At 42.7% G+C, this 25,642-nt stretch overlaps 2 protein-coding genes across 5 annotated transcripts; both read left to right on the top strand.

Moving 5' to 3' along the window:
- Positions 1-457: 457 nt before the first annotated feature.
- Positions 458-22,894, top strand: LOC112249595 (mucin-5AC-like). 4 transcript variants are annotated; one of them, XM_042321113.1, is made up of 40 exons: positions 458-552; positions 3,394-3,456; positions 3,549-3,810; positions 3,951-4,065; positions 4,530-4,620; positions 4,711-4,817; positions 4,948-5,161; positions 5,263-5,388; positions 6,543-6,660; positions 6,823-6,961; positions 7,169-7,279; positions 7,541-7,610; positions 7,734-7,871; positions 7,971-8,135; positions 8,242-8,336; positions 8,434-8,560; positions 8,767-9,019; positions 9,598-9,647; positions 9,755-9,793; positions 9,918-10,018; positions 10,203-10,354; positions 10,472-10,610; positions 10,695-10,805; positions 10,946-11,125; positions 11,245-11,484; positions 11,609-11,765; positions 12,000-12,128; positions 12,334-12,481; positions 12,833-12,876; positions 12,971-13,213; positions 13,871-14,796; positions 15,040-16,306; positions 16,550-16,621; positions 18,017-18,238; positions 19,409-19,558; positions 19,802-19,873; positions 20,339-20,560; positions 21,734-21,955; positions 22,178-22,399; positions 22,643-22,894. In XM_042321113.1, exons 1-32 carry the CDS (start codon positions 480-482, stop codon positions 15,487-15,489), a joined length of 5,376 nt encoding a protein of 1,791 aa, XP_042177047.1. In that variant the 5' UTR covers positions 458-479; the 3' UTR covers positions 15,490-16,306; positions 16,550-16,621; positions 18,017-18,238; positions 19,409-19,558; positions 19,802-19,873; positions 20,339-20,560; positions 21,734-21,955; positions 22,178-22,399; positions 22,643-22,894. The 4 variants fall into 4 exon arrangements, with proteins under 4 accessions (XP_042177047.1, XP_042177046.1, XP_042177048.1 ...); XM_042321112.1 differs by lacking the exon at positions 22,178-22,399; XM_042321114.1 differs by lacking the exons at positions 19,409-19,558; positions 19,802-19,873; positions 20,339-20,560; ... (1 more) ...; positions 22,178-22,399; positions 22,643-22,894 and adding an exon at positions 19,652-19,760.
- Positions 15,769-17,927, top strand: LOC121846320 (salivary glue protein Sgs-3-like). Its single transcript, XM_042320189.1, has 3 exons — positions 15,769-15,793; positions 16,628-17,551; positions 17,911-17,927. Exons 1-3 carry the CDS (start codon positions 15,769-15,771, stop codon positions 17,925-17,927), a joined length of 966 nt encoding a protein of 321 aa, XP_042176123.1.
- Positions 22,895-25,642: the final 2,748 nt, after the last annotated feature.

Genomic DNA, 25,642 nt, shown 5'->3' with positions numbered 1-25,642 from the left:
TTGTGTCTGCACCAGACAGAACAGTTTTGGTTTCATTTCGGTCTCTTGTTGTTTTTGTCATTCAGTGTTCGGTTCTATTAAATAATCATCAACACTCACCACGCTGCGCTTTGGTCCTCACCTTCTTCCACCAACGAAAACCGTTACAGTAGGTCTATTATAAAGGACATTATGAACCCCCTGAGTTTATAATAAAATATGGGTACACAACTAATCCCAATAATAGAATACTTAATGAAAATATCTAAATCTATATATAAATGTTCATGCTTAATATACTGTTAATGTTCTGAAAAACCTCATAGACAGAACATTGAAGTCTTAAAGTCGTCATTGAGCCATGTTTAACCTTTGGCCCCACCTTTGTGTTAACCTTTAAGGTCCCTCCTCAAATACAGGTGGTTATAAAAACCAGATCCATCCTAAGCACCTCTCTCATATCACCTGTGCAGGACCTGTTCACTACCCACAGGATCACCATGGGGACAACCAAGGATACACCGATATGGAGGCTGATATGCCTGGTACTACTGATCAAATCAACACAAACAGGTTGGTAGAATATTCATTCATTAGCCTAAATCAGAAGGGAAGGTGACTTTCAGATTCTCTCTCTCTCTCTCTATATATATATATATATAATGTAAAATCTCATTATCAAAAATAATGTGTTAGCTATTCAGAAATGTACTAACACACAGAAAAGTGATTTCCTGTATTATACACGCATTTTAAAGAATTCAACAGTAGGCATACAGTAACAGTTTTTACTCAATCATAACAGTTTTCCTTTTTTCTGCTTTAGGGCAGCATACACATTTCCTACGATCATATGATTACATTATTCATTTAAGTTTTCATCCTAGTTCTGTTCCTTATACACATTTGTTTATTTAAAAAATGTATATATTTTCACCTTTATTTAACCAGGTAGGCTAGTTGAGAACAAGTTTTCATTTACAACTGAGACCTGGCCAAGAGAGAGCAAAGCAGTGCGACACAAACAACAACATAGAGTTACACAGGGAAAGAACAAACATACAGTCAATAATACAATAGAGAAAGTCTATATACAGTGTGTGCAAATGAGGTAGGATAAGAGGGTGAGGCAATAAATAGGCCATAGTGGCCAAATTATTACAGTATGGCAAATTAAACACTGGGGTGATAGATGTGCAGAAGATGAGTGTGTAAGTAGTGGTACTGAGGTGCAAAGGAGTAAAATAAATAACAATATGGTGATGAGGTAGTTGGATGGGCTATTTACAGATTGGCTATGTACAGGTGCTCACAGTGATCTGTGAGCTGCTCTGACAGCTGGTGCTTAAAGCTAGTGAGGGAGATATGAGTCTCCAGCTTCAGTGATTTTTGCAGTTTGTTCCAGTCATTGGCAGCAGAGAACTGGAGGTAAAGGCGGCCGAAGGAAGAATTGGCTTTGGGGGTGACCAGTGAAATATGCCTGCTGGAGCACGTGCTGCGGGTGGGTGCTGCTATGGTGACCAGTGAGCTGAGATAAGACGGGACTTTACCTAGCAACGACTTATAGATGACCTGGAGCCAGTGGGTTTGGCGACGGATATGAAGCGAGGGCCAGCCAACGAGAGCATACAGGTCGCAGTGGTGGGTAGTATATGGGGCTTTGGTGACAAAATAGATGGCACTGTGATAGTCTGCATCCAATTTGTTGAGGAGAGTGTTGGAGGCTATTTTGTAAATGACATCGCCAAAGTCAAGGATTGGTAGGATAGTCAGTTTTACAAGGGTATGTTTGTCAGCATGAGTGAAGGATGCTTTGTTGCGAAATTGGAAACCTATTCTAGATTGAATTTTGGATTGAAGATACTTAATGTGAGTCTGGAAGGAGAATTTACAGTCTAACCAGACACCTAGGTATTTGTAGTTGTCCACATATTCTAAGTCAGAACCATCCAGAGTAGTGATGCTGGACGGGTGGGTAGGTATGGGCTGCGATCGGTTGAAAAGCATGCATTTAGTTTTGCTTGCATTTAAGAGCAGTTGGAGGCCACGGAATGAGAGTTGTATGGCATTGAAGCTCGTCTGAAGGTTAGTTAACACAGTGTCCAAAGAAGGGCCAGAAGTATACCGAATGGTGTCGTCTGCGTAGAGGTGGAACAGAGAATCACCAGCAGCAAGAGCGACATCATTGATGTATACAGAGAAAAGAGTCGGCCCGAGGATTGAGCCCTGTAACACCTCCATAGAGTGCCTTTGAAGAGGGGGATGACCGCGGCAGCTTTCCAATCTTTGGGGATCTCAGACAATACGAAAGACAGGTTGAACGAAATAGTAATAGGATTGCAACAATTTTGGCTGATAATTTTAGGAAGAGAGGGTCCAGATTGTCTAGCCCTGCTGATTTGTAGGGGTCCAGATTTTGCAGCTCTTTCAGAACATCAGCTATCTGGATTTGGGTGAAGGAGAAATGATGGAGGCTTGGGCAAGTTGCATTGAAGGGTGCAGGGCTGTTGACCGGGGTAGTGGTACCCAGGTGGAAAGCATGGCCAGCCGTAGAAAATGCTTATTGAAATTCTCAATTATCGCGTATTTATCGGTGGTGACAGTGTTTCCTAGCCTCAGTGCATGAGATTGTTTATGAGATTGTTTCTGTCTAAATTTGAAAATGTTACACATTTGTGGTGAAAATTCTATAACCTTTTAGAAATCGGTATCATTAGTGATTGTTATCATGAGTGGTTGCAGCATAGTTTATAGTGTTATAAATACATGAAGCACTCCACCCACTGGGTGTGTGTTGGTACTTTAGATTATTATTTTTTGATCAGGAACAAAAACAAGAACAGAATACAGACAAAACTCAAGTGTATATCTTTAAAATAACAGTTGTGGTAAGTATGTCTAATGTCTGATATTACTCAAATAATACTGACAGAAAACATCTGATGCCTAAATATGTAAAGTAGGAACTGAACATTCATCGGAATTCAATGTGTTTAGTTTACAAAGCAGATGACACTTGATTAAGGAAGCTTCAGGTTTGTTTTATTTGTCGGATGACCTGTCAGCCAGGGCTGAGCTGTCCAAAGGCTTTGACCCCACCTATGCAATTCATAGAGCATCAAAGTACTGTGGTTCAGGCACAGAAGACTCCGCAAATGCATGAACATTCCCTTTAAAATGAAATTGCACGATAGCACTGAACTTCGGCGATACGGATTGAATGGAGCCTTAGATTCGCTGTCAATATTGAATGGGTCACATCATTCCTCAAATGTCCCTTCGTCTGGACATACTGCTGTGCAAATCAAATACACTTCTAAAAGCGCAGTGCAACAATCTAAATCTGCAATGATTGAATTCCATCCGGAATGTTCATATAATATTGTAAAATACTCATGAATTGCTTTTTTTCAGTGAACCCCACCACAAGTGTAACAATCATCCCGACAATGATCACAACGATACCCACACTTTCAGGTAAATCTCTGACCGAATGCACACCGAATAAATGACTGGGTATCCATCAATACGCTAAGATGGAACTGACATTTGTATTCCTTGTTCCTCAGGAGTGAATGCCTCACACAATGACCAGGTCTGCAGCACATGGGGTAACTACCATTTCAAGACCTTCGACGGGGACTTTTTCCAGCTCCCCTCCACCTGCAACCATGTTGTGACCTCACTGTGTAAGAGCAGCTATGAGGCTTTCAACATCCAGATGAGGCGGCAGGTGGTGGACAACCAGCCCACCATTAGCAAGATCACCATGAAGCTGGATGGTGTAGTGGTGGAGCTTTCCAAGGGTGGTGTTGTGGTCAATGGGCAGACGTGAGTTTCCCTGTCATTTGACAGATTCGCCATTCTGCAAGCACCTCTCTTGGGGATTTTATGTGCTACATTTTTGAATTTAATAATACTTATAATCATAATGTATTGGATGACCTTTAAACATCATCTTCCTCCCGAAGGGTGACCCTGCCATTCAGCTTGTCTGGAGTCAGCATCGTGAAGACTACATCCAATGTGAAGGTCGTAGCCAAACTGGGGCTGGTTGCTGTTTGGAACAAGGATGACTCCCTAATGGTAAATTGCCTGCATTTCTAATTTTCCTCTTCAATGGTTGATTAGTTAATAATGTTGAATTTTTCTTTACATAAAAAGCGTAACATTGTCATCATTTGCAATGATTAGCAGTTGATCGTGAGTGAGAGACACCTATTTTTGGCTGCACCTTGTTGGTTGAAGCACTGTCTACTCCCCTCCTAAAATGTTAACATTGAAAGGCAGAATTACCTGAAGAACGAGGATGAATTAAACAGGATATGTGAAGATGTATACCCTATACACATACAGGCTAATGTTCCAATGTTTATTTGATGAAGTGTTTGCAAATATTTGTAGATTTGAATTACATTTTCTGTCACTCTCTAATATAAGACTAACGAAAAGATAAGTTATAAACATGGAGGATAGCCCAGACTGAACACGTGAATGGTGCTGAACAGGATGACATTTTTTTCAACACCTTGTGCCTGGTCATTCTACAGATTGAAATGAACGAGAAGTACAGAAACCAGACCTGCGGACTGTGTGGTGACTTCAATGAAGTCCAAACATACAACGAGTTCATCATCAATGGTAAAAACAAGTCTGACCAAACTATTGAAATTTAACTACATTACATACTGTAGGTGGAAAAGCTAATTGTCAATGTCTGTGTTGTTGCAGGTGGGGAACTCTCTAGCTCTGACTATGGAAACCTCTGGAAACTGGATGGCCCTCTGGAAGTCTGTGAGGAGCCTACGCTAACTTCTGTGGAGAGTTGTGGAGATGAGGTATTTCATTTCACACCACAGAAGAAGAATACAAAACAATGTTAATAGAATTTAGAAATAGCAATTATTCCATGTGATCCAACAAATGTTTTCTATATAGTAACCTTTTGTGGTTTGTCTCTATTTGTAGGAATTTTGTCAGCAGCTGTTCTCCAGTGCAGCTTTCAGTAGCTGCACTAATTATTTGGATATGGACGCCTTCATCAAGACCTGCCTTGCAGACCTGTGCCACTGTGATAACAGCACCAACTCCTTCTGCCTGTGCAACACCATCTCAGAGTACTCCCGTCAGTGTGTTCATGCAGGGGGGAAGCCCCAGCAATGGAGGACTGAACAGTTCTGCTGTAAGTATGCAGATACTCTCCAACATGCCCACCAAACACTAAATGATCATGTTCACAATACATTTTAAGGAAACTGTTAATCACAATGTTTATTTTCTCAGATAAGACATGCCCCTTCATCATGGAGCACCAGGAGTGTGGAAGTCCCTGTGTTGACACCTGCTCCAACCCAGAGGCCAGCCAGTTGTGTGAAGACCACTGTACAGACGGCTGCTTCTGTCCTCTAGGTACCACATAGGTTCAAATCAAATCAAATCAAATGTATCTTACATCAGCTGATATCTCAAAGTGCTGTACAGAAACCCAGCCTAAAACCCCAAACAGCAAGCAATGCAGGTATAGAAGCATGGTGGCTAGGAAAAACTCCCTAAAAAGGCCAGAACCTAGGAAGAAACCTAGAGAGGAAGCAGGCTATGAGAGGTGGCCAGTCCTCTTCTGGCTGTGCCGGGTGGAGATTATAACAGAACATGGCCAAGATGTTCAAATGTTCATAGATAACCAGCAGGGTCAAATATTAATAATCACAGTGGTTGTTGAGGGTGCAACAGGTCAGCAACTCAGGAGTAAATGTCAGTTGGCTTTTTATAGCCGATCATTCAGAGTATCGCTACTGCTCCTGCTGTTTCGAGAGAGTTGTAAACAGCAGGTCTGGGACAGGTAGCGTGTCCGGTGAACAGGTCAGGGTTCCATAGCCGCAGGCAGAACAGTTGAAACTGGAGCAGCATCACGGCCAGGTGGACTGGGGACAGCAAGGAGTCATTAGGCCAGATAGTCCTGAAGCATGGTCCTAGGGCTCAGGTCCTCTGAGAGAAAGAAAGAAAGAAAGAAAGAGAGAGAGAGAGAAAGAGAGAGAATTAGAGAGCATACTTAAATTCACACAGGACACTGGATAAGACAGGAGAAATACTCCAGATATAACACACTGACCCTAGGCCCCCAACACATAAACTACTGCAGCATAAATACTGGAGTCTGAGACAGGAGGGGTCGGGAGACATTGTGGCCCCACCCGACGATACTGCCAGACGGCCAAACAGGCAGGATATAACCCCACCCACTTTGCCAAAGCACAGCCCCCACATCCACTACAACTCTGTTGTACAAGTTAACCTAAAGCACATCATGAAAACACCACACCTTTACCCATTATGCCTTTTATGTGCAAAGTATCTGAATAAGGTGACAAAGGAAGGAGTAAATAATGGATGTTTTTCTCAGTTACTTCCTGGAGTCAGTGCAGTTCTCTGTGTAATGTAAACATTAGAATAACACTCCTTACTGAATGCAGTTTTAGCAATCTCTTAAACAAATACTTTTCTGGCAGGAACTAAAATCTTTCTGAATGTTGACTTAAATTTCTGCCTGATCTCTCACCAAATAGGTACTGTTTTTGATGATGTCAGCAACAGTGGCTGTATTCCATTGAGTGAATGCCTCTGTGTCCACAATGGACAAGTATACAAATCTGGAGAATCTTACACCAGCAACTGTAAAGAATGGTAGGCCAAGTACATCATCTGATTTATACATCACATATCCCATGCCTCATTTTCATGAATCATGCCAAAATCTACATTGTGATTATAGAAACTATATCATCAATATTTCTAAAATACTGTGTGAATGCAGTTGTGAGATGAGCCTGTAAATGTTCCCTTTAGCACCTGTGCTGGTGGTCAGTGGGCCTGTACAGACAAGGACTGTCCTGGGACCTGCTCTGTGGAGGGAGGATCCCACATCAACACCTATGATGGGAAAGCCTACACCTTCCATGGGGACTGCTCTTACATTCTGACCAAGGTCAGTCCATGTGGTGCAGTATAGCAAATGCAAGTTGAAACTAGTAGAAAACATTCAGTAGAACTTTTCAGAGCAAAGGTGAGTTACAGTATAATAGCTTTTCCTCAAGCCATATGTTGACGTAGATGTGTCCAAAAGGGTCAATCTTTAAGTGAGTCACTCTCATTTCATGTTTTTGCCTTCAAAATCATGCTGGGTTTCTTTCAGAAATGCAATGGATCTGAATTCACCGTGCTGGGAGATATTGTGAAGTGTGGGTTGACTGACACTGAGACGTGTATGAGGGCTGTTACCCTAGCCCTTTCCAGCAGATCCACCGTAAGGCAACTCTCCAAATATGTTTCAGAGAAAATAATACAAGGACCTGTCAACTCATTTCCAAACAAAACTGCTTCTTTAAGATAATTATACTGGTTTGCAAATAAATGTCCCTCAAACTTTTTGTCTAAACACATAATAACCTTATTTAAAATTGCTCTGATTTGGCAAATATTGCTGGGATATTTGCAATCTCATAAAATGCTTATGTATGGAAATTTTAATATTTTAATAAAATATATTATCTTCTCTAATTCACAGGTGATCCAAGTCCAGTCAAGTGGAAGTGTTCTTGTAAATCAGATTCTTCCCCAGCTCCCGCTCTATACAGGTGAGACAATCCATTGTAATGCCAAATTCAATTGTAGTGTGGATCAGTGTATGAGCTCCATATAATTTATGTTCACTAGATGAAGCCTTAATGATGTCCATCTATTTATTTCATGTATTGCAGCTGAAGTGACCATCTTCAAGCCCTCCTCATTCTACATTGTTATCCAGACAACTCTTGGAGTTCAACTTCAGATCCAGCTTTCACCAGTTATGCAGATCTACATAACTGCCATCTCATCCTACAAAGGAACAACCTGTGGTATGCTTCAGATTCATCCATCAGTTTCATAGCTTTTTCTTCGGTATCTCTATTCACAAAAATCTAATAGCATCATATGGCTTCAATTATTTTCCTCAGGCCTTTGCGGAAACTACAATGACGTTCAGGCAGATGAGTTCAGAGTCATCAGTGGATTGGTGGAGGGCACAGCTGTAGCTTTTGCCAACACATGGAAGACCATGTCTAGCTGCCCTGATGTCAAGACTAGCTTTGAAAACCCCTGCAGTTTGAGCATCGAAAACGGTACATATTTATTAAGCCTATAGATTAATCACTTGTTGAATGATTATAACAAAGTTATATAAGATATTATATGCTTATGTTGAAATTATGATTGTCTTTTTCACAGAGAAATATGCCCAGCACTGGTGTTCCATGTTATCAGATCCTAAAGGAGTGTTCTCCCCTTGCCATTCTGAAATAAGACCAGACACCTACAAAACCGTAAGTTAGTTAAGAAGGATACGATCTCAAAGTAAAATCATTAAACTCTCATGTGATGAGGTTATAGTCTTGACACACGTTGACTCTTTTCCAACAGAACTGCATGTATGACAGCTGTAACTGTGAGAAGAGTGAGGACTGCATGTGTGCTGCCGTCTCCTCTTATGTCCACGCTTGTGCTGCCGAGGGTATCCAGCTCTCTGGCTGGAGAGACACTATCTGCAGTGAGTAGACAGCACGGCACCATGGAGACCTCTCGCAATGTGTCATTATAATGAGTGCTGCAAATTGATTAGAATAGAATGATTTTACTGAAACAACAATAGTAGTTACTAAGTACAAATAATCTGAAGAAATAACTGCACAAATACAAAGATATAAGGAAATCAATATCTTGCTAATACTACTCATATCTAATGACTTTTCTTAGATAAATTTGCCGCCTGTCCCAGACAAACAGTTTATACCTACAACATGACCAGTTGTGGACGTACCTGCCGCTCACTGAGCATGACAGACCAATCTTGCCAGGTGAAGTTTGTTCCGGTGGACGGCTGTGGCTGTGCAGAGGGCACCTACATGGACGAGGCTGGCCAGTGTGTTGCCCCCACCAACTGTCCCTGCTATGACAAGGGCTCAGTGGTCCCTGCAGGAGAGACTATCAGCAGAGACGGTGCCACCTGGTAAGCACCTCCCTCATACATATAAAGACAGCAGGAGACAGCAGGAGCAGTAGAGATACTCTCAATGATTGGCTATGAAAAGCCAACTGACATTTACTCCTGAGGTGCTGACCTGTTGCACCCTCGACAATTACTGTGATTATTATTATTTGACCATGCTGGTCATTTATAAACATTTGAACATCTTGACCATGTTCTGTTATAATCTTCACCCGGCACAGCCAGATAAGTACTGGCCACCCCTCAGAGCCTGGTTCCTCTCTAGGTTTCTTCCTAGGTTTTGGCCTTTCTAGGGAGTTTTTCCTCGCCACCGTGCTTCTACACCTGCATTGCTTGCTGTTTGGGGTTTTAGGCTGGGTTTCTGTACAGCACTTTGGTATATCAGCTGATGTAAGAATGGCCATATAAATACATTTGATTTGATACATATAAAGCTAGGAGACCAAAATAAATTACAAGTACAAATGAAACTTCATGGATATATTCAAAACTGTGTATTAAATCATGTCATAATGATATTTGCTGTTAATTTCATTATCTTACTAACTATAACTATGAATACTGTAACTATTTTACAGTACTTGCAGACAAGGGACACTGAGTTGCACTGGGGGAGCAAGACCATTCAGTAAGTTTTATCTTTGCTTTCAATTTATTAATTTAATTGATTAATTTATTTATAAAATACATGGCTCAATATGATTTAACCCTTTACATGCATCCTTCACAAAACAGGTAACTTTGAAATGAACCAAGAGGACTCAAGCAATTCATGTAAGACAATGTGATTAATGATGATGATGATGAATGTGGATATTTCTGGATATATGATCATTATTTTCTGCTTGTTTGAGAATTGAAAATATATTTTTTTACTTGTATTCTCATATATCCCCAGTATGCACAGTGCCAATGGTTTTCTTCAACTGCTCAACTGCACCTCCAGGAGCTTCAGGTTCAGAGTGTCAGAAGAGCTGCAAAACTCTGGATATGACCTGTGTGAGTCCCTTATTCACTCTAAATGGGATTGTCACATACTGTCACTATTATACTGAGTTTTGTGTTGACTGAACAAAAACTTTTGAGAATCTCAATGTCAAATACCCACCCCCCTCCTCCCCCGGTGTACAAAAACATATTCCATATTTCTTTAATTTGTGTGCACTTTGTTAAAACGCTTTAGATCAGCACAGAGTGCACATCAGGTTGTATGTGCCCAACCGGACTGGTGTCTGATGGGAACGGAGACTGCATCAAGGAGGAACTTTGTCCTTGTGCTCACAATGGAGCTACTTACCAAGCTGGAGAGACTCTTAAGGTTGACTGCAATACATGGTATGCCTGTTTTGTGTCTTACACCTCAGTGGGGAGAAAACATAAAGAACACAGATGTACAAATAATGAAAAAAATGTCAGGCAATTTTTGTGACATTATGTGTGTGTTGTTCACAGTACTTGCAAGGACAGACAATGGCAGTGTACCACACATCTCTGTGATGGAGTTTGTGCAATCTACGGAGAGGGTCACTATATCACCTTTGATGAGAAAAGGTTCAACTTTAATGGAAACTGTGAATACACTCTCATTCAGGTTTGTCTCTTTATTTGGTAGAATTGTATCAGCATTGAAAAGTGTGAATTTGAACCATATTAAGAACATTTTCCTTTCGCACAGGACTACTGTGGCAATACTAATGGCACTGGCAGCTTCAGAGTCCTCACTGAGAATGTTCCTTGTGGAACTAAAGGCACCACCTGCTCCAAGACCATCAAGCTCTTCCTGGGGGTAATGAGCAACTTGACTTCACACAATACTGTACATTCCATCCCTCGTGTAAAGAACAATTAACAAATCATCAACCAAACATCAAGTTGAGATCCGATTTCAGACCAAGTTATGTATGAAAGCATATTTTCCTTCTTCAGACCAGTGAGCTCATATTGGCAGATGGGTCCGCTCAAGTTGTCAGAAGTACTCCAGAAGAGCAGTTTCCTAAACAGATCAGCCTTCTGGGGAATTATCTGGTTATTGAAGTCAAAAGTGGTCTAATCCTCATGTGGGACAAGAAGACCAGTCTCTTTATCAAGCTTAGCCCACAATACCAGGTACATTAAGATACTCTGATGAAGAAATTAATTCAGTATTCAGTCAAAACTGATATTACAGAGACTTTTGTATAACCCTGCCAAGTCATTCATTTTAATTCATGATCTCTTTTCTTCAGGGGCAAGTGTGTGGTCTGTGTGGAAACTATGATGGCAACGCAAACAATGACTTCACCACTAGAGCCCAGGCGACAGTTGTTGATCCAGTGGAATTTGGAAACAGCTGGAAAGTTTCATCAAGCTGCCCAAGTGTATCCGCTGTAGTGCACCCATGTGCCTCCAACCCGTACAGAGCGTCTTGGGCCCAGAAACAGTGCAGCATCATTAACAGTGATGTCTTCACAGCCTGCCAGAACCAGGTATGGATATATTCAACTCGGATATACTACCTGTAAGATATGTGGATTTGTCTTTTGTGAACTAAGAAATGTGCTTCACCATGCAACTCCTGTATATCTTACAACACATTGCTGTGCTTTTAAGGTGGACCCCTCTCCTTACTACGATGCTTGTGTAAGAGACTCATGTGCTTGTGACAGTGGTGGAGACTGTGAGTGCTTCTGTACTGCAGTGGCAGCTTATGCAAAGGCCTGCAATGAAGCTGGAGCATGCGTAGCCTGGAGAACCCCTCGAATTTGCCGTAAGTTTCTTCACAATCAACAGTGAAGTCTGAGCTGAGTAAAATCAAGGTTGAATTGAAAAATGTTTGGTTCTGGTCTGGAACGTGATTTCAACTACATTAAGGCGCTTGTCAATTCAATACTGGACTGGGTTGACACTATCATATAGGACAGTTGATCATGGAATGGGATCATTATTCTAGTTCAAATAATGAAAACGTTTTTGTCCACCATATTTTGTCCACCACAAACAGCACTGTTCTGTGATTACTACAACCCCACTGGAGAATGTGAGTGGCACTACAAGGCATGTGGAGCTCAGTGTATGAAGACCTGCAGAAACCCTTCCGGAGACTGTTCTAGTTTAATTCCAGCATTGGAAGGTAGGGATATGACCGTCTAACTCATATTTTGTCTAATTTTGTATATTATTTCTGAATAACAATTGTAATTGGAACTGACCCCGACAATGGTTTTACATCTACATGCTGTGTGTCTGAGCAGCCTCAGGCTACATTTACACTAACTACTGTTATCCTTAACAAGACTTGACCTTTTGTAACCTCTTTGCTATTGTGGTTATTACAGGCTGCTATCCTAACTGTCCTGTGGCACAACCTTACTTCAATGAGAAGATAATGAAGTGTGTGGAGAGGGAACAATGTGGCTGCTTTGACTATGAAGGAAACCAGTACACCAATGGACAGAATGTTCCGGCACCAAATTGTAAAACATGGTATGTTAAAATCATTCAATTCACAGTACCTGTGCTATTTCAGAGCATATTCTGAATGTTCTAACTGTGAAAGTACCAGGTATTCTGCGTTATATTAATTCTGGAGAAGAGAAGGTCAGGGGTTTGGCAAAGTTTGGAAGGGTCATACTAGTTTTTCCATAGTGATGCCAATTATGGTTGTATGACAATCTGAAAACATGCCCTGCTCCCCATGGATTTCACAATTTACTTTATTACCAAGTCCTGACTGGTCTTACCTCTTTACTACTATTTTGAACAAAACATTTATAAATATATAAGTTGAACCTGTGAATAATTTCAATGCTTAACAAGTTTTATTTTATTTTAAAGCACCTGCACAATGACTGGAGTGAGCTGCAGTTATGATGTAAATGGTAAGGATGACATCATCAAATTAAAATAACATATTTAGCACTGACCAAAGCAACATTGATTGAATCTAACTCTAAAATACTTTCCCCCCTGTAGTTTGTACATGCTTGCATAATGGTAAACAACACCGATATGGAGCAACCCTCTACAACACAACAGATGGGATTGGTAACTGCATAGTTGCTGTTTGTGCCTCGAACGGAACCATTACCAGGAACATTTCCCCTTGTCAAGTGACCACAACTCCAGTACCAACCACAACTTCACCTCTGACAACAACAACTGTCCATGCAACAACCACACTAAAACCCACAACTGTCTTCCACTTCACAACACCTGGTAAGCAGAGAAACTCTTGAATGATTAAAGTGCAGCCACATGTTTTCTAAATACCATAGTCATAAATGGCAATCTTGATGGCAATTAATAGCAATAGGTATGTAAGGTGTTAGTAAATGTATTCTCGAGTCAAAATGTCGGGCGTGGACCCGAATGGACCCGAGTACAATCAAACTCGGACACGAAGGGACCCGGATCTCGATCAAACCCGATAAGACCCGAGTGTCAGACAAATTACATTTATCAGCCAAGTTTCTACATTGTTTTAACAAAAAGGACTTTATATTTTGCTTTCTATAAGTATGAAAATAAACCTTATTAGTGTAAAATAAATATGCTATAGGCTATGCAGAGCTTTGATTGGGTCATTTCGGGTCCACTCAAGTTTATCAGCTGTACTTACAAAGACACAAGACCTGATGACAATAAAACAGGAATTGACCCAAACCAGGGTAAAAGAGACCCCAGCAGCTAGCGTCACGGGTGGGGTCTCGGGTATTTGGGTATGGGTGGACCCGTGAAGACCTTAACGTGGTAATGATGAGTTAAGTATAATTCATATGTTAAACTTAAGAATTGTATATGTAAGCTATTTGGTAAGTTAAAATGTTATTTTTCAGGCGTAGTAAACTAAAGATATATATTTTTCAAAAACAGAACCAACATCTACTTCAACTTGGTCTTCCACAACAATGGAGATGACACCTAAAATAACCACAAGATCATCATTAAATCCTTCAACTACAACATCAGGAGCAAGTACAGTCACAATTCCAAAACCAACAACTGTAACTACAACAACTATGGTACCCTTAACAAGTAGAGAAGTAGCTACATCGACCACAGCTGAGACTTCAACAAAAGAAGAAACCACAACTGAGACCATCACATCCACAAAGCCACCTAGAGAAGTCACCACGGGCCCAACAACCACTTCCACAACTGTATTTGTTGAAACCTCTACATCAACATCTCAGCCCATAACAACAGGTGAAGAAACAACAGGTCCAGTAGTGATAACATCCACGCCCACTACTTTAACAACAACTATACCTACCACAGGTGGAACAACAACCGTTGAAGAAACCACAACTGAGACAAGTTCATCTACCTCCACAAAGCCACCAAAGGAAATCACCACCGGTCCAACAACCACTTCCACCACTCTAAATGTTGAAACCTCTACCTCAACATCTCAGCCCATAACAACAGGTGAAGAAACAACAGGTCCAGTAGTGATAACATCCAATCCCACTACTTTAACAACAACTACAATTGTACCCACAACAACTACACCTACCACAGGTGGAACTACAAGAATTGAAGAAACAACAACTGAGATGATTCCATATACATCTACAACGCCACTTAAAGTCGTCACCACCGGCCCAACAACCACTTCCACCACTGTAATTGTTGAAACCGCTACCTCAACATCTCAGCCCATAACAACAGGTGAAGAAAAAACAGGTCCAGTAGTGATGACATCCAATCCCACTACTTTAACAACAACTACAATTGTACCCACAACAACTACACCTACCACAGGTGGAACTACAAGAATTGAAGAAACAACAACTGAGATGATTCCATATACATCTACAACGCCACTTAAAGTCGTCACCACCGGCCCAACAACCACTTCCACCACTGTAATTGTTGAAACCGCTACCTCAACATCTCAGCCCATAACAACAGGTGAAGAAAAAACAGGTCCAGTAGTGATGACATCCAATCCCACTACTTTAACAACAACTACAATTGTACCCACAACAACTACACCTACGACAGGTGGAACAACAACAATCGAAGAAACAACAACTGAGACAAGTCCATTTCCCTCAACAATGCCACCTAAAGTAGTCACCACCGGCCCAACAACCACTTCCACCACTGTAATTGTTGAAACATCTACCTCAACATCACAGCCCACAGCAACAGGTGAAGAAACAACAGGGCCAGTTGTCATAACTTCCACTCCCACTACTTTAACAACAACTACACCTACCACAGGTGGAACAACAACCGTTGAAGAAACCACAACTGAGACAAGTTCATCTACCTCCACAAAGCCACCAAAGGAAATCACCACCGGTCCAACAACCACTTCCACCACTCTAAATGTTGAAACCTCTACCTCAACATCTCAGCCCATAACAACAGGTGAAGAAACAACAGGTCCAGTAGTGATAACATCCAATCCCACTACTTTAACAACAAACTACAATTGTACCCACAACAACTACACCTACCACAGGTGGAACTACAAGAATTGAAGAAACAACAACTGAGACGATTCCATATACATCTACAACGCCACTTAAAGTCGTCACCACCGGCCCAACAACCACTTCCACCACTGTAATTGTTGAAACCGCTACCTCAACATCTCAGCCCATAACAACAGGTGAAGAAAAACAGGTCCAGTAGTGATGACATCCAATCCCACTACTTTAACAACAACTACAATTGTACCCACAACAACTACACCTACGACAGGTGGAACAACAACAATCGAAGAAACCACAACTGAGACAAGTCCATTTCCCTTAACAATGCCACCTAAAGTAGTCACCACCGGCCCAACAACCACTTCCACCACTGTAATTGTTGAAACATCTACCTCAACATCACAGCCCACAGCAACAGGTGAAGAAACAACAGGGCCAGTTGTCATAACTTCCACGCCCACTACTTTAACAACAACTACACCTACCACAGGTGGAACAACAACCGTTGAAGAAACCACAACTGAGACAATTCAATCTACATCCACAAAGCCACCTACAGAAGTCACCACCGGCCCAACAACCACTTCCACCACTGTAATTGTTGAAACATCTACCTCAACATCACAGCCCACAGCAACAGGTGAAGAAACAACAGGGCCAGTTGTCATAACTTCCACGCCCACTACTTTAACAACAACTACACCTACCACAGGTGGAACAACAACCGTTGAAGAAACCACAACTGAGACAATTCAATCTACATCCACAAAGCCACCTACAGAAGTCACCACCGGCCCAACAACCACTTCCACCACTGTAATTGTTGAAACCTCTACCTCAACATCTCAGCCCACAACAACAGGTGAAGAAACAACAGGTCCAGTAGTGATGACATCCAATCCCACTACTTTAACAACAACTACAATTTCACCCACAACAACTACACCTACCACAGGTGGAACAACAACAATCGAAGAAACCACAACTGAGTCAATTTCATCTACATCCACAAAGCCACCTAAAGAAGTCACCACCGGCCCAACAACCACTTCCACCACTGTAATTGTTGAAACATCTACCTCAACATCACAGCCCACAGCAACAGGTGAAGAAACAACAGGGCCAGTTGTCATAACTTCCACTCCCACTACTTTAACAACAACTACACCTACCACAGGTGGAACAACAACAGTTGAAGAAACCACAACTGAGCAAAGTTCATCTACATCCACAAAGCCACCTAAAGTAGTCACCACTGGCCCAACAACCACTTCCACCACTGTAATTGTTGAAACCTCTACCTCAACATCACAGCCCATAACAAAAGGTAAAGAAACAACAGGTCCAGTAGTGATAACATCCAATCCCACTACTTTAACAACAACAACAATTGTACCCACAACAACTACACCTACCACAGGTGGAACTACAAGAATTGAAGAAACAACAACTGAGACGATTCCATATACATCTACAACGCCACTTAAAGTCGTCACCACCGGCCCAACAACCACTTCCACCACTGTAATTGTTGAAACATCTACCTCAACATCACAGCCCACAGCAACAGGTGAAGAAACAACAGGGCCAGTTGTCATAACTTCCACTCCCACTACTTTAACAACAACTACACCTACCACAGGTGGAACAACAACAATCGAAGAAACCACAACTGAGTCAATTTCATCTACATTCACAAAGCCACCTAAAGTAGTCACCACCGGCCCAACAACCACTTCCACCACTGTAATTGTTGAAACATCTACCTCAACATCACAGCCCACAGCAACAGGTGAAGAAACAACAGGGCCAGTTGTCATAACTTCCACGCCCACTACTTTAACAACAACTACACCTACCACAGGTGGAACAACAACCGTTGAAGAAACCACAACTGAGACAATTCAATCTACATCCACAAAGCCACCTACAGAAGTCACCACCGGCCCAACAACCACTTCCACCACTGTAATTGTTGAAACCTCTACCTCAACATCTCAGCCCACAAAAACAGGTGAAGAAACAACAGGGCCAGTTGTCATAACTTCGAATCCCACAACTTTAACAACAACTACAATTTCCCCCACAACAACTACACCTGCCACAGGTGGAACAACAACAGTTGAAGAAACCACAACTGAGCAAAGTTCATCTACATCCACAAAGCCACCGAAGGAAGTCACCACCGGCCCAACAACCACTTCCACCACTGTAATTGTTGAAACCTCTACCTCAACATCACAGCCCACAGCAACAGTTGAAGAAACAACAGGGCCAGTTGTCATAACTTCCACTCCCACTACTTTAACAACAACTACACCTACCACAGGTGGAACAACAACCGTTGAAGAAACCACAACTGAGACAATTCAATCTACATCCACAAAGCCACCTACAGAAGTCACCACCGGCCCAACAACCACTTCCACCACTGTAATTGTTGAAACCTCTACCTCAACATCTCAGCCCACAACAACAGGTGAAGAAACAACAGGGCCAGTTGCGATTACTTCCAATCCCACTACTTTAACAACAACTACAATTTCACCCACAACAACTACACCTACCACAGGTGGAACAACAACAATCGAAGAAACCACAACTGAGTCAATTTCATCTACATCCACAAAGCCACCTAAAGAAGTCACCACCGGCCCAACAACCACTTCCACCACTGTAATTGTTGAAACATCTACCTCAACATCACAGCCCACAGCAACAGGTGAAGAAACAACAGGGCCTGTTGTCATAACTTCCACTCCCACTACTTTAACAACAACTACACCTACCACAGGTGGAACAACAACCGTTGAAGAAACCACAACTGAGACAATTCAATCTACATCCACAAAGCCACCTACAGAAGTCACCACCGGCCCAACAACCACTTCCACCACTGTAATTGTTGAAACATCTACCTCAACATCACAGCCCACAGCAACAGGTGAAGAAACAACAGGGCCAGTTGTCATAACTTCCACTCCCACTACTTTAACAACAACTACACCTACCACAGGTGGAACAACAACAGTTGAAGAAACCACAACTGAGCAAAGTTCATCTACATCCACAAAGCCACCTAAAGAAGTCACCACTGGCCCAACAACCACTTCCACCACTGTAATTGTTGAAACATCTACCTCAACATCACAGCCCACAGCAACAGGTGAAGAAACAACAGGGCCAGTTGTCATAACTTCCACTCCCACTACTTTAACAACAACTACACCTACCACAGGTGGAACAACAACCGTTGAAGAAACCACAACTGAGACAAGTTCATCTACATCCACAAAGCCACCTAAAGTAGTCACCACCGGCCCAACAAACACTTCCACCACTGTAATTGTTGAAACCTCTACCTCAACATCTCAGCCCACAGCAACAGGTGAAGAAACAACAGGGCCAGTTGTCATAACTTCCACTCCCACTACTTTAACAACAACTACAATTGTACCCACAACAACTACACCTACCACAGGTGGAACTACAAATTGAAGAAACAACAACTGAGACGATTCCATATACATCTACAACGCCACCTAAAGTCGTCACCACCGGCCCAACAACCACTTCCACCACTGTAATTGTTGAAACCTCTACCTCAACATCTCAGCCCACAACAACAGGTGAAGAAACAACAGGGCCAGTTGTCATAACTTCGAATCCCACAACTTTAACAACAACTACAATTTCCCCACAACAACTACACCTACCACAGGTGGAACTACAGGAATTGAAGAAACAACAACTGAGACAATTCCATATACATCTACAACGCCACCTAAAGTCGTCACCACCGGCCCAACAACCACTTCCACCACTGTAATTGTTGAAACCGCTACCTCAACATCTCAGCCCATAACAACAGGTGAAGAAACAACAGGTCCAGTAGTGATGACATCCAATCCCACTACTTTAACAACAACTACAATTGTACCCACAACAACTACACCTACGACAGGTGGAACAACAACAATCGAAGAAACCACAACTGAGACAAGTCCATTTCCCTTAACAATGCCACCTAAAGTAGTCACCACCGGCCCAACAACCACTTCCACCACTGTAATTGTTGAAACCTCTACCTCAACATCTCAGCCCACAACAACAGGTGAAGAAACAACAGGGCCAGTTGCGATTACTTCCAATCCCACTACTTTAACAACAACTACAATTTCACCCACAACAACTACACCTACCACAGGTGGAACAACAACAATCGAAGAAACCACAACTGAGTCAATTTCATCTACATCCACAAAGCCACCTAAAGAAGTCACCACCGGCCCAACAACCACTTCCACCACTGTAATTGTTGAAACATCTACCTCAACATCACAGCCCACAGCAACAGGTGAAGAAACAACAGGGCCAGTTGTCATAACTTCCACTCCCACTACTTTAACAACAACTACACCTACCACAGGTGGAACAACAACAGTTGAAGAAACCACAACTGAGCAAAGTTCATCTACATCCACAAAGCCACCTAAAGAAGTCACCACTGGCCCAACAACCACTTCCACCACTGTAATTGTTGAAACATCTACCTCTACATCACAGCCCACAGCAACAGGTGAAGAAACAACAGGGCCAGTTGTCATAACTTCCACTCCCACTACTTTAACAACAACTACACCTACCACAGGTGGAACAACAACCGTTGAAGAAACCACAACTGAGACAATTCAATCTACATCCACAAAGCCACCTAAAGTAGTCACCACCGGCCCAACAACCACTTCCACCACTGTAATTGTTGAAACCTCTACCTCAACATCTCAGCCCACAACAACAGGTGAAGAAACAACAGGGCCAGTTGCGATTACTTCCAATCCCACTACTTTAACAACAACTACAATTTCACCCACAACAACTACACCTACCACAGGTGGAACAACAACAATCGAAGAAACCACAACTGAGTCAATTTCATCTACATCCACAAAGCCACCTAAAGAAGTCACCACCGGCCCAACAACCACTTCCACCACTGTAATTGTTGAAACATCTACCTCAACATCACAGCCCACAGCAACAGGTGAAGAAACAACAGGGCCTGTTGTCATAACTTCCACTCCCACTACTTTAACAACAACTACACCTACCACAGGTGGAACAACAACCGTTGAAGAAACCACAACTGAGACAATTCAATCTACATCCACAAAGCCACCTACAGAAGTCACCACCGGCCCAACAACCACTTCCACCACTGTAATTGTTGAAACATCTACCTCAACATCACAGCCCACAGCAACAGGTGAAGAAACAACAGGGCCAGTTGTCATAACTTCCACTCCCACTACTTTAACAACAACTACACCTACCACAGGTGGAACAACAACAGTTGAAGAAACCACAACTGAGCAAAGTTCATCTACATCCACAAAGCCACCTAAAGAAGTCACCACTGGCCCAACAACCACTTCCACCACTGTAATTGTTGAAACATCTACCTCTACATCACAGCCCACAGCAACAGGTGAAGAAACAACAGGGCCAGTTGTCATAACTTCCACTCCCACTACTTTAACAACAACTACACCTACCACAGGTGGAACAACAACCGTTGAAGAAACCACAACTGAGACAATTCAATCTACATCCACAAAGCCACCTAAAGTAGTCACCACCGGCCCAACAACCACTTCCACCACTGTAATTGTTGAAACCTCTACCTCAACATCACAGCCCACAGCAACAGTTGAAGAAACAACAGGGCCAGTTGTCATAACTTCCACTCCCACTACTTTAACAACAACTACAATTGTACCCACAACAACTACACCTACCACAGGTGGAACTACAAGAATTGAAGAAACAACAACTGAGACGATTCCATATACATCTACAACGCCACCTAAAGTCGTCACCACCGGCCCAACAACCACTTCCACCACTGTAATTGTTGAAACCTCTACCTCAACATCTCAGCCCACAACAACAGGTGAAGAAACAACAGGGCCAGTTGTCATAACTTCGAATCCCACAACTTTAACAACAACTACAATTTCCCCCACAACAACTACACCTACCACAGGTGGAACTACAGGAATTGAAGAAACAACAACTGAGACAATTCCATATACATCTACAACGCCACCTAAAGTCGTCACCACCGGCCCAACAACCACTTCCACCACTGTAATTGTTGAAACCTCTACCTCAACATCTCAGCCCACAACAACAGGTGAAGAAACAACAGGGCCAGTTGCGATTACTTCCAATCCCACTACTTTAACAACAACTACAATTTCACCCACAACAACTACACCTACCACAGGTGGAACAACAACAATCGAAGAAACCACAACTGAGTCAATTTCATCTACATCCACAAAGCCACCTAAAGAAGTCACCACCGGCCCAACAACCACTTCCACCACTGTAATTGTTGAAACATCTACCTCAACATCACAGCCCACAGCAACAGGTGAAGAAACAACAGGGCCTGTTGTCATAACTTCCACTCCCACTACTTTAACAACAACTACACCTACCACAGGTGGAACAACAACCGTTGAAGAAACCACAACTGAGACAATTCAATCTACATCCACAAAGCCACCTACAGAAGTCACCACCGGCCCAACAACCACTTCCACCACTGTAATTGTTGAAACATCTACCTCAACATCACAGCCCACAGCAACAGGTGAAGAAACAACAGGGCCAGTTGTCATAACTTCCACTCCCACTACTTTAACAACAACTACACCTACCACAGGTGGAACAACAACAGTTGAAGAAACCACAACTGAGCAAAGTTCATCTACATCCACAAAGCCACCTAAAGAAGTCACCACTGGCCCAACAACCACTTCCACCACTGTAATTGTTGAAACATCTACCTCTACATCACAGCCCACAGCAACAGGTGAAGAAACAACAGGGCCAGTTGTCATAACTTCCACTCCCACTACTTTAACAACAACTACACCTACCACAGGTGGAACAACAACCGTTGAAGAAACCACAACTGAGACAATTCAATCTACATCCACAAAGCCACCTAAAGTAGTCACCACCGGCCCAACAACCACTTCCACCACTGTAATTGTTGAAACCTCTACCTCAACATCTCAGCCCACAACAACAGGTGAAGAAACAACAGGGCCAGTTGCGATTACTTCCAATCCCACTACTTTAACAACAACTACAATTTCACCCACAACAACTACACCTACCACAGGTGGAACAACAACAATCGAAGAAACCACAACTGAGTCAATTTCATCTACATCCACAAAGCCACCTAAAGAAGTCACCACCGGCCCAACAACCACTTCCACCACTGTAATTGTTGAAACATCTACCTCAACATCACAGCCCACAGCAACAGGTGAAGAAACAACAGGGCCTGTTGTCATAACTTCCACTCCCACTACTTTAACAACAACTACACCTACCACAGGTGGAACAACAACCGTTGAAGAAACCACAACTGAGACAATTCAATCTACATCCACAAAGCCACCTACAGAAGTCACCACCGGCCCAACAACCACTTCCACCACTGTAATTGTTGAAACATCTACCTCAACATCACAGCCCACAGCAACAGGTGAAGAAACAACAGGGCCAGTTGTCATAACTTCCACTCCCACTACTTTAACAACAACTACACCTACCACAGGTGGAACAACAACAGTTGAAGAAACCACAACTGAGCAAAGTTCATCTACATCCACAAAGCCACCTAAAGAAGTCACCACTGGCCCAACAACCACTTCCACCACTGTAATTGTTGAAACATCTACCTCTACATCACAGCCCACAGCAACAGGTGAAGAAACAACAGGGCCAGTTGTCATAACTTCCACTCCCACTACTTTAACAACAACTACACCTACCACAGGTGGAACAACAACCGTTGAAGAAACCACAACTGAGACAATTCAATCTACATCCACAAAGCCACCTACAGAAGTCACCACCGGCCCAACAACCACTTCCACCACTGTAATTGTTGAAACCTCTACCTCAACATCACAGCCCACAGCAACAGTTGAAGAAACAACAGGGCCAGTTGTCATAACTTCCACTCCCACTACTTTAACAACAACTACAATTGTACCCACAACAACTACACCTACCACAGGTGGAACTACAAGAATTGAAGAAACAACAACTGAGACGATTCCATATACATCTACAACGCCACCTAAAGTCGTCACCACCGGCCCAACAACCACTTCCACCACTGTAATTGTTGAAACCTCTACCTCAACATCTCAGCCCACAACAACAGGTGAAGAAACAACAGGGCCAGTTGTCATAACTTCGAATCCCACAACTTTAACAACAACTACAATTTCCCCCACAACAACTACACCTACCACAGGTGGAACTACAGGAATTGAAGAAACAACAACTGAGACAATTCCATATACATCTACAACGCCACCTAAAGTCGTCACCACCGGCCCAACAACCACTTCCACCACTGTAATTGTTGAAACCGCTACCTCAACATCTCAGCCCATAACAACAGGTGAAGAAACAACAGGTCCAGTAGTGATGACATCCAATCCCACTACTTTAACAACAACTACAATTGTACCCACAACAACTACACCTACGACAGGTGGAACAACAACAATCGAAGAAACCACAACTGAGACAAGTCCATTTCCCTTAACAATGCCACCTAAAGTAGTCACCACCGGCCCAACAACCACTTCCACCACTGTAATTGTTGAAACATCTACCTCAACATCACAGCCCACAGCAACAGGTGAAGAAACAACAGGGCCAGTTGTCATAACTTCCACTCCCACTACTTTAACAACAACTACACCTACCACAGGTGGAACAACAACAGTTGAAGAAACCAGAACTGAGCAAAGTTCATCTACATCCACAAAGCCACCTAAAGAAGTCACCACTGGCCCAACAACCACTTCCACCACTGTAATTGTTGAAACCTCTACCTCAACATCACAGCCCACAGCAACAGTTGAAGAAACAACAGGGCCAGTTGTCATGACATCCACTCCCACTACTTTAACAACAACTACAAAAGTACCCGCAACAACTACACCTACCACAGGTGGAACAACAACAATCGAAGAAACCACAACTGAGTCAATTTCATCTACATCCACAAAGCCACCGAAAGAAGTCACCACCGGTCCAACAACCACTTCCACCACTCTAATTGTTGAAACATCTACCTCAACATCACAGCCCATAACAACAGGTAAAGAAACAACAGGTCCAGTAGTGATAACATCCAATCCCACAACTTTAACAACAACTACAATTGTACCCACAACAACTACACCTACCACAGGTGGAACTACAAGAATTGAAGAAACAACAACTGAGACAAGTCCATTTCCCTCAACAATGCCACCTAAAGTAGTCACCACCGGCCCAACAACCACTTCCACCACTGTAATTGTTGAAACATCTACCTCAACATCACAGCCCACAGCAACAGGTGAAGAAACAACAGGTCCAGTAGTGATGACATCCAATCCCACTACTTTAACAACAACTACAATTGTACCCACAACAACTACACCTACCACAGGTGGAACAACAACCGTTGAAGAAACCACAACTGAGACATTTCAATCTACAAACACAAAGCCACCTACAGAAGTCACCACCGGCCCAACAACCACTTCCACCACTGTAATTGTTGAAACCTCTACCTCAACATCACAGCCCACAGCAACAGGTGAAGAAACAACAGGGCCAGTTGTCATAACTTCCACTCCCACTACTTTAACAACAACTACACCTACCACAGGTGGAACAACAACCGTTGAAGAAACCACAACTGAGACAATTCAATCTACATCCACAAAGCCACCTACAGAAGTCACCACCGGCCCAACAACCACTTCCACCACTGTAATTGTTGAAACCTCTACCTCAACATCTCAGCCCACAACAACAGGTGAAGAAACAACAGGGCCAGTTGTCATTACTTCCAATCCCACTACTTTAACAACAACTACAATTTCACCCACAACAACTACACCTACCACAGGTGGAACAACAACAATCGAAGAAACCACAACTGAGTCAATTTCATCTACATCCACAAAGCCACCGAAGGAAGTCACCACCGGCCCAACAACCACTTCCACCACTGTAATTGTTGAAACATCTACCTCTACATCACAGCCCACAGCAACAGGTGAAGAAACAACAGGGCCAGTTGTCATAACTTCCACTC

The sequence above is a fragment of the Oncorhynchus tshawytscha genome, linkage group LG04 (genome assembly GCF_018296145.1).
Source record: "Oncorhynchus tshawytscha isolate Ot180627B linkage group LG04, Otsh_v2.0, whole genome shotgun sequence".
Classification (NCBI taxonomy): Eukaryota; Metazoa; Chordata; class Actinopteri; order Salmoniformes; family Salmonidae; genus Oncorhynchus; species Oncorhynchus tshawytscha.
This window is presented reverse-complemented; position numbering and strand designations above follow the sequence as displayed.

What these genes read in the sequence shown, in the direction of transcription:
- LOC112249595 (XM_042321112.1), top strand. Translation starts at nt 480, where the DNA reads ATGGGGACAACCAAGGATACACCGATATGGAGGCTGATATGCCTGGTA. An exon ending in TGGAGAGTTGTGGAGATGAG is followed by an intron (nt 4,818 to 4,947) that starts GTATTTCATTTC and finishes CTCTATTTGTAG; the next exon opens with GAATTTTGTCAGCAGCTGTT. An exon ending in AAACTCTGGATATGACCTGT is followed by an intron (nt 10,019 to 10,202) that starts GTGAGTCCCTTA and finishes AAAACGCTTTAG; the next exon opens with ATCAGCACAGAGTGCACATC.
- LOC121846320 (XM_042320189.1), top strand. Translation starts at nt 15,769, where the DNA reads ATGCCACCTAAAGTAGTCACCACCG. An exon ending in ACCTAAAGTAGTCACCACCG is followed by an intron (nt 15,794 to 16,627) that starts GCCCAACAACCA and finishes CCACAGGTGGAA; the next exon opens with CAACAACAGTTGAAGAAACC.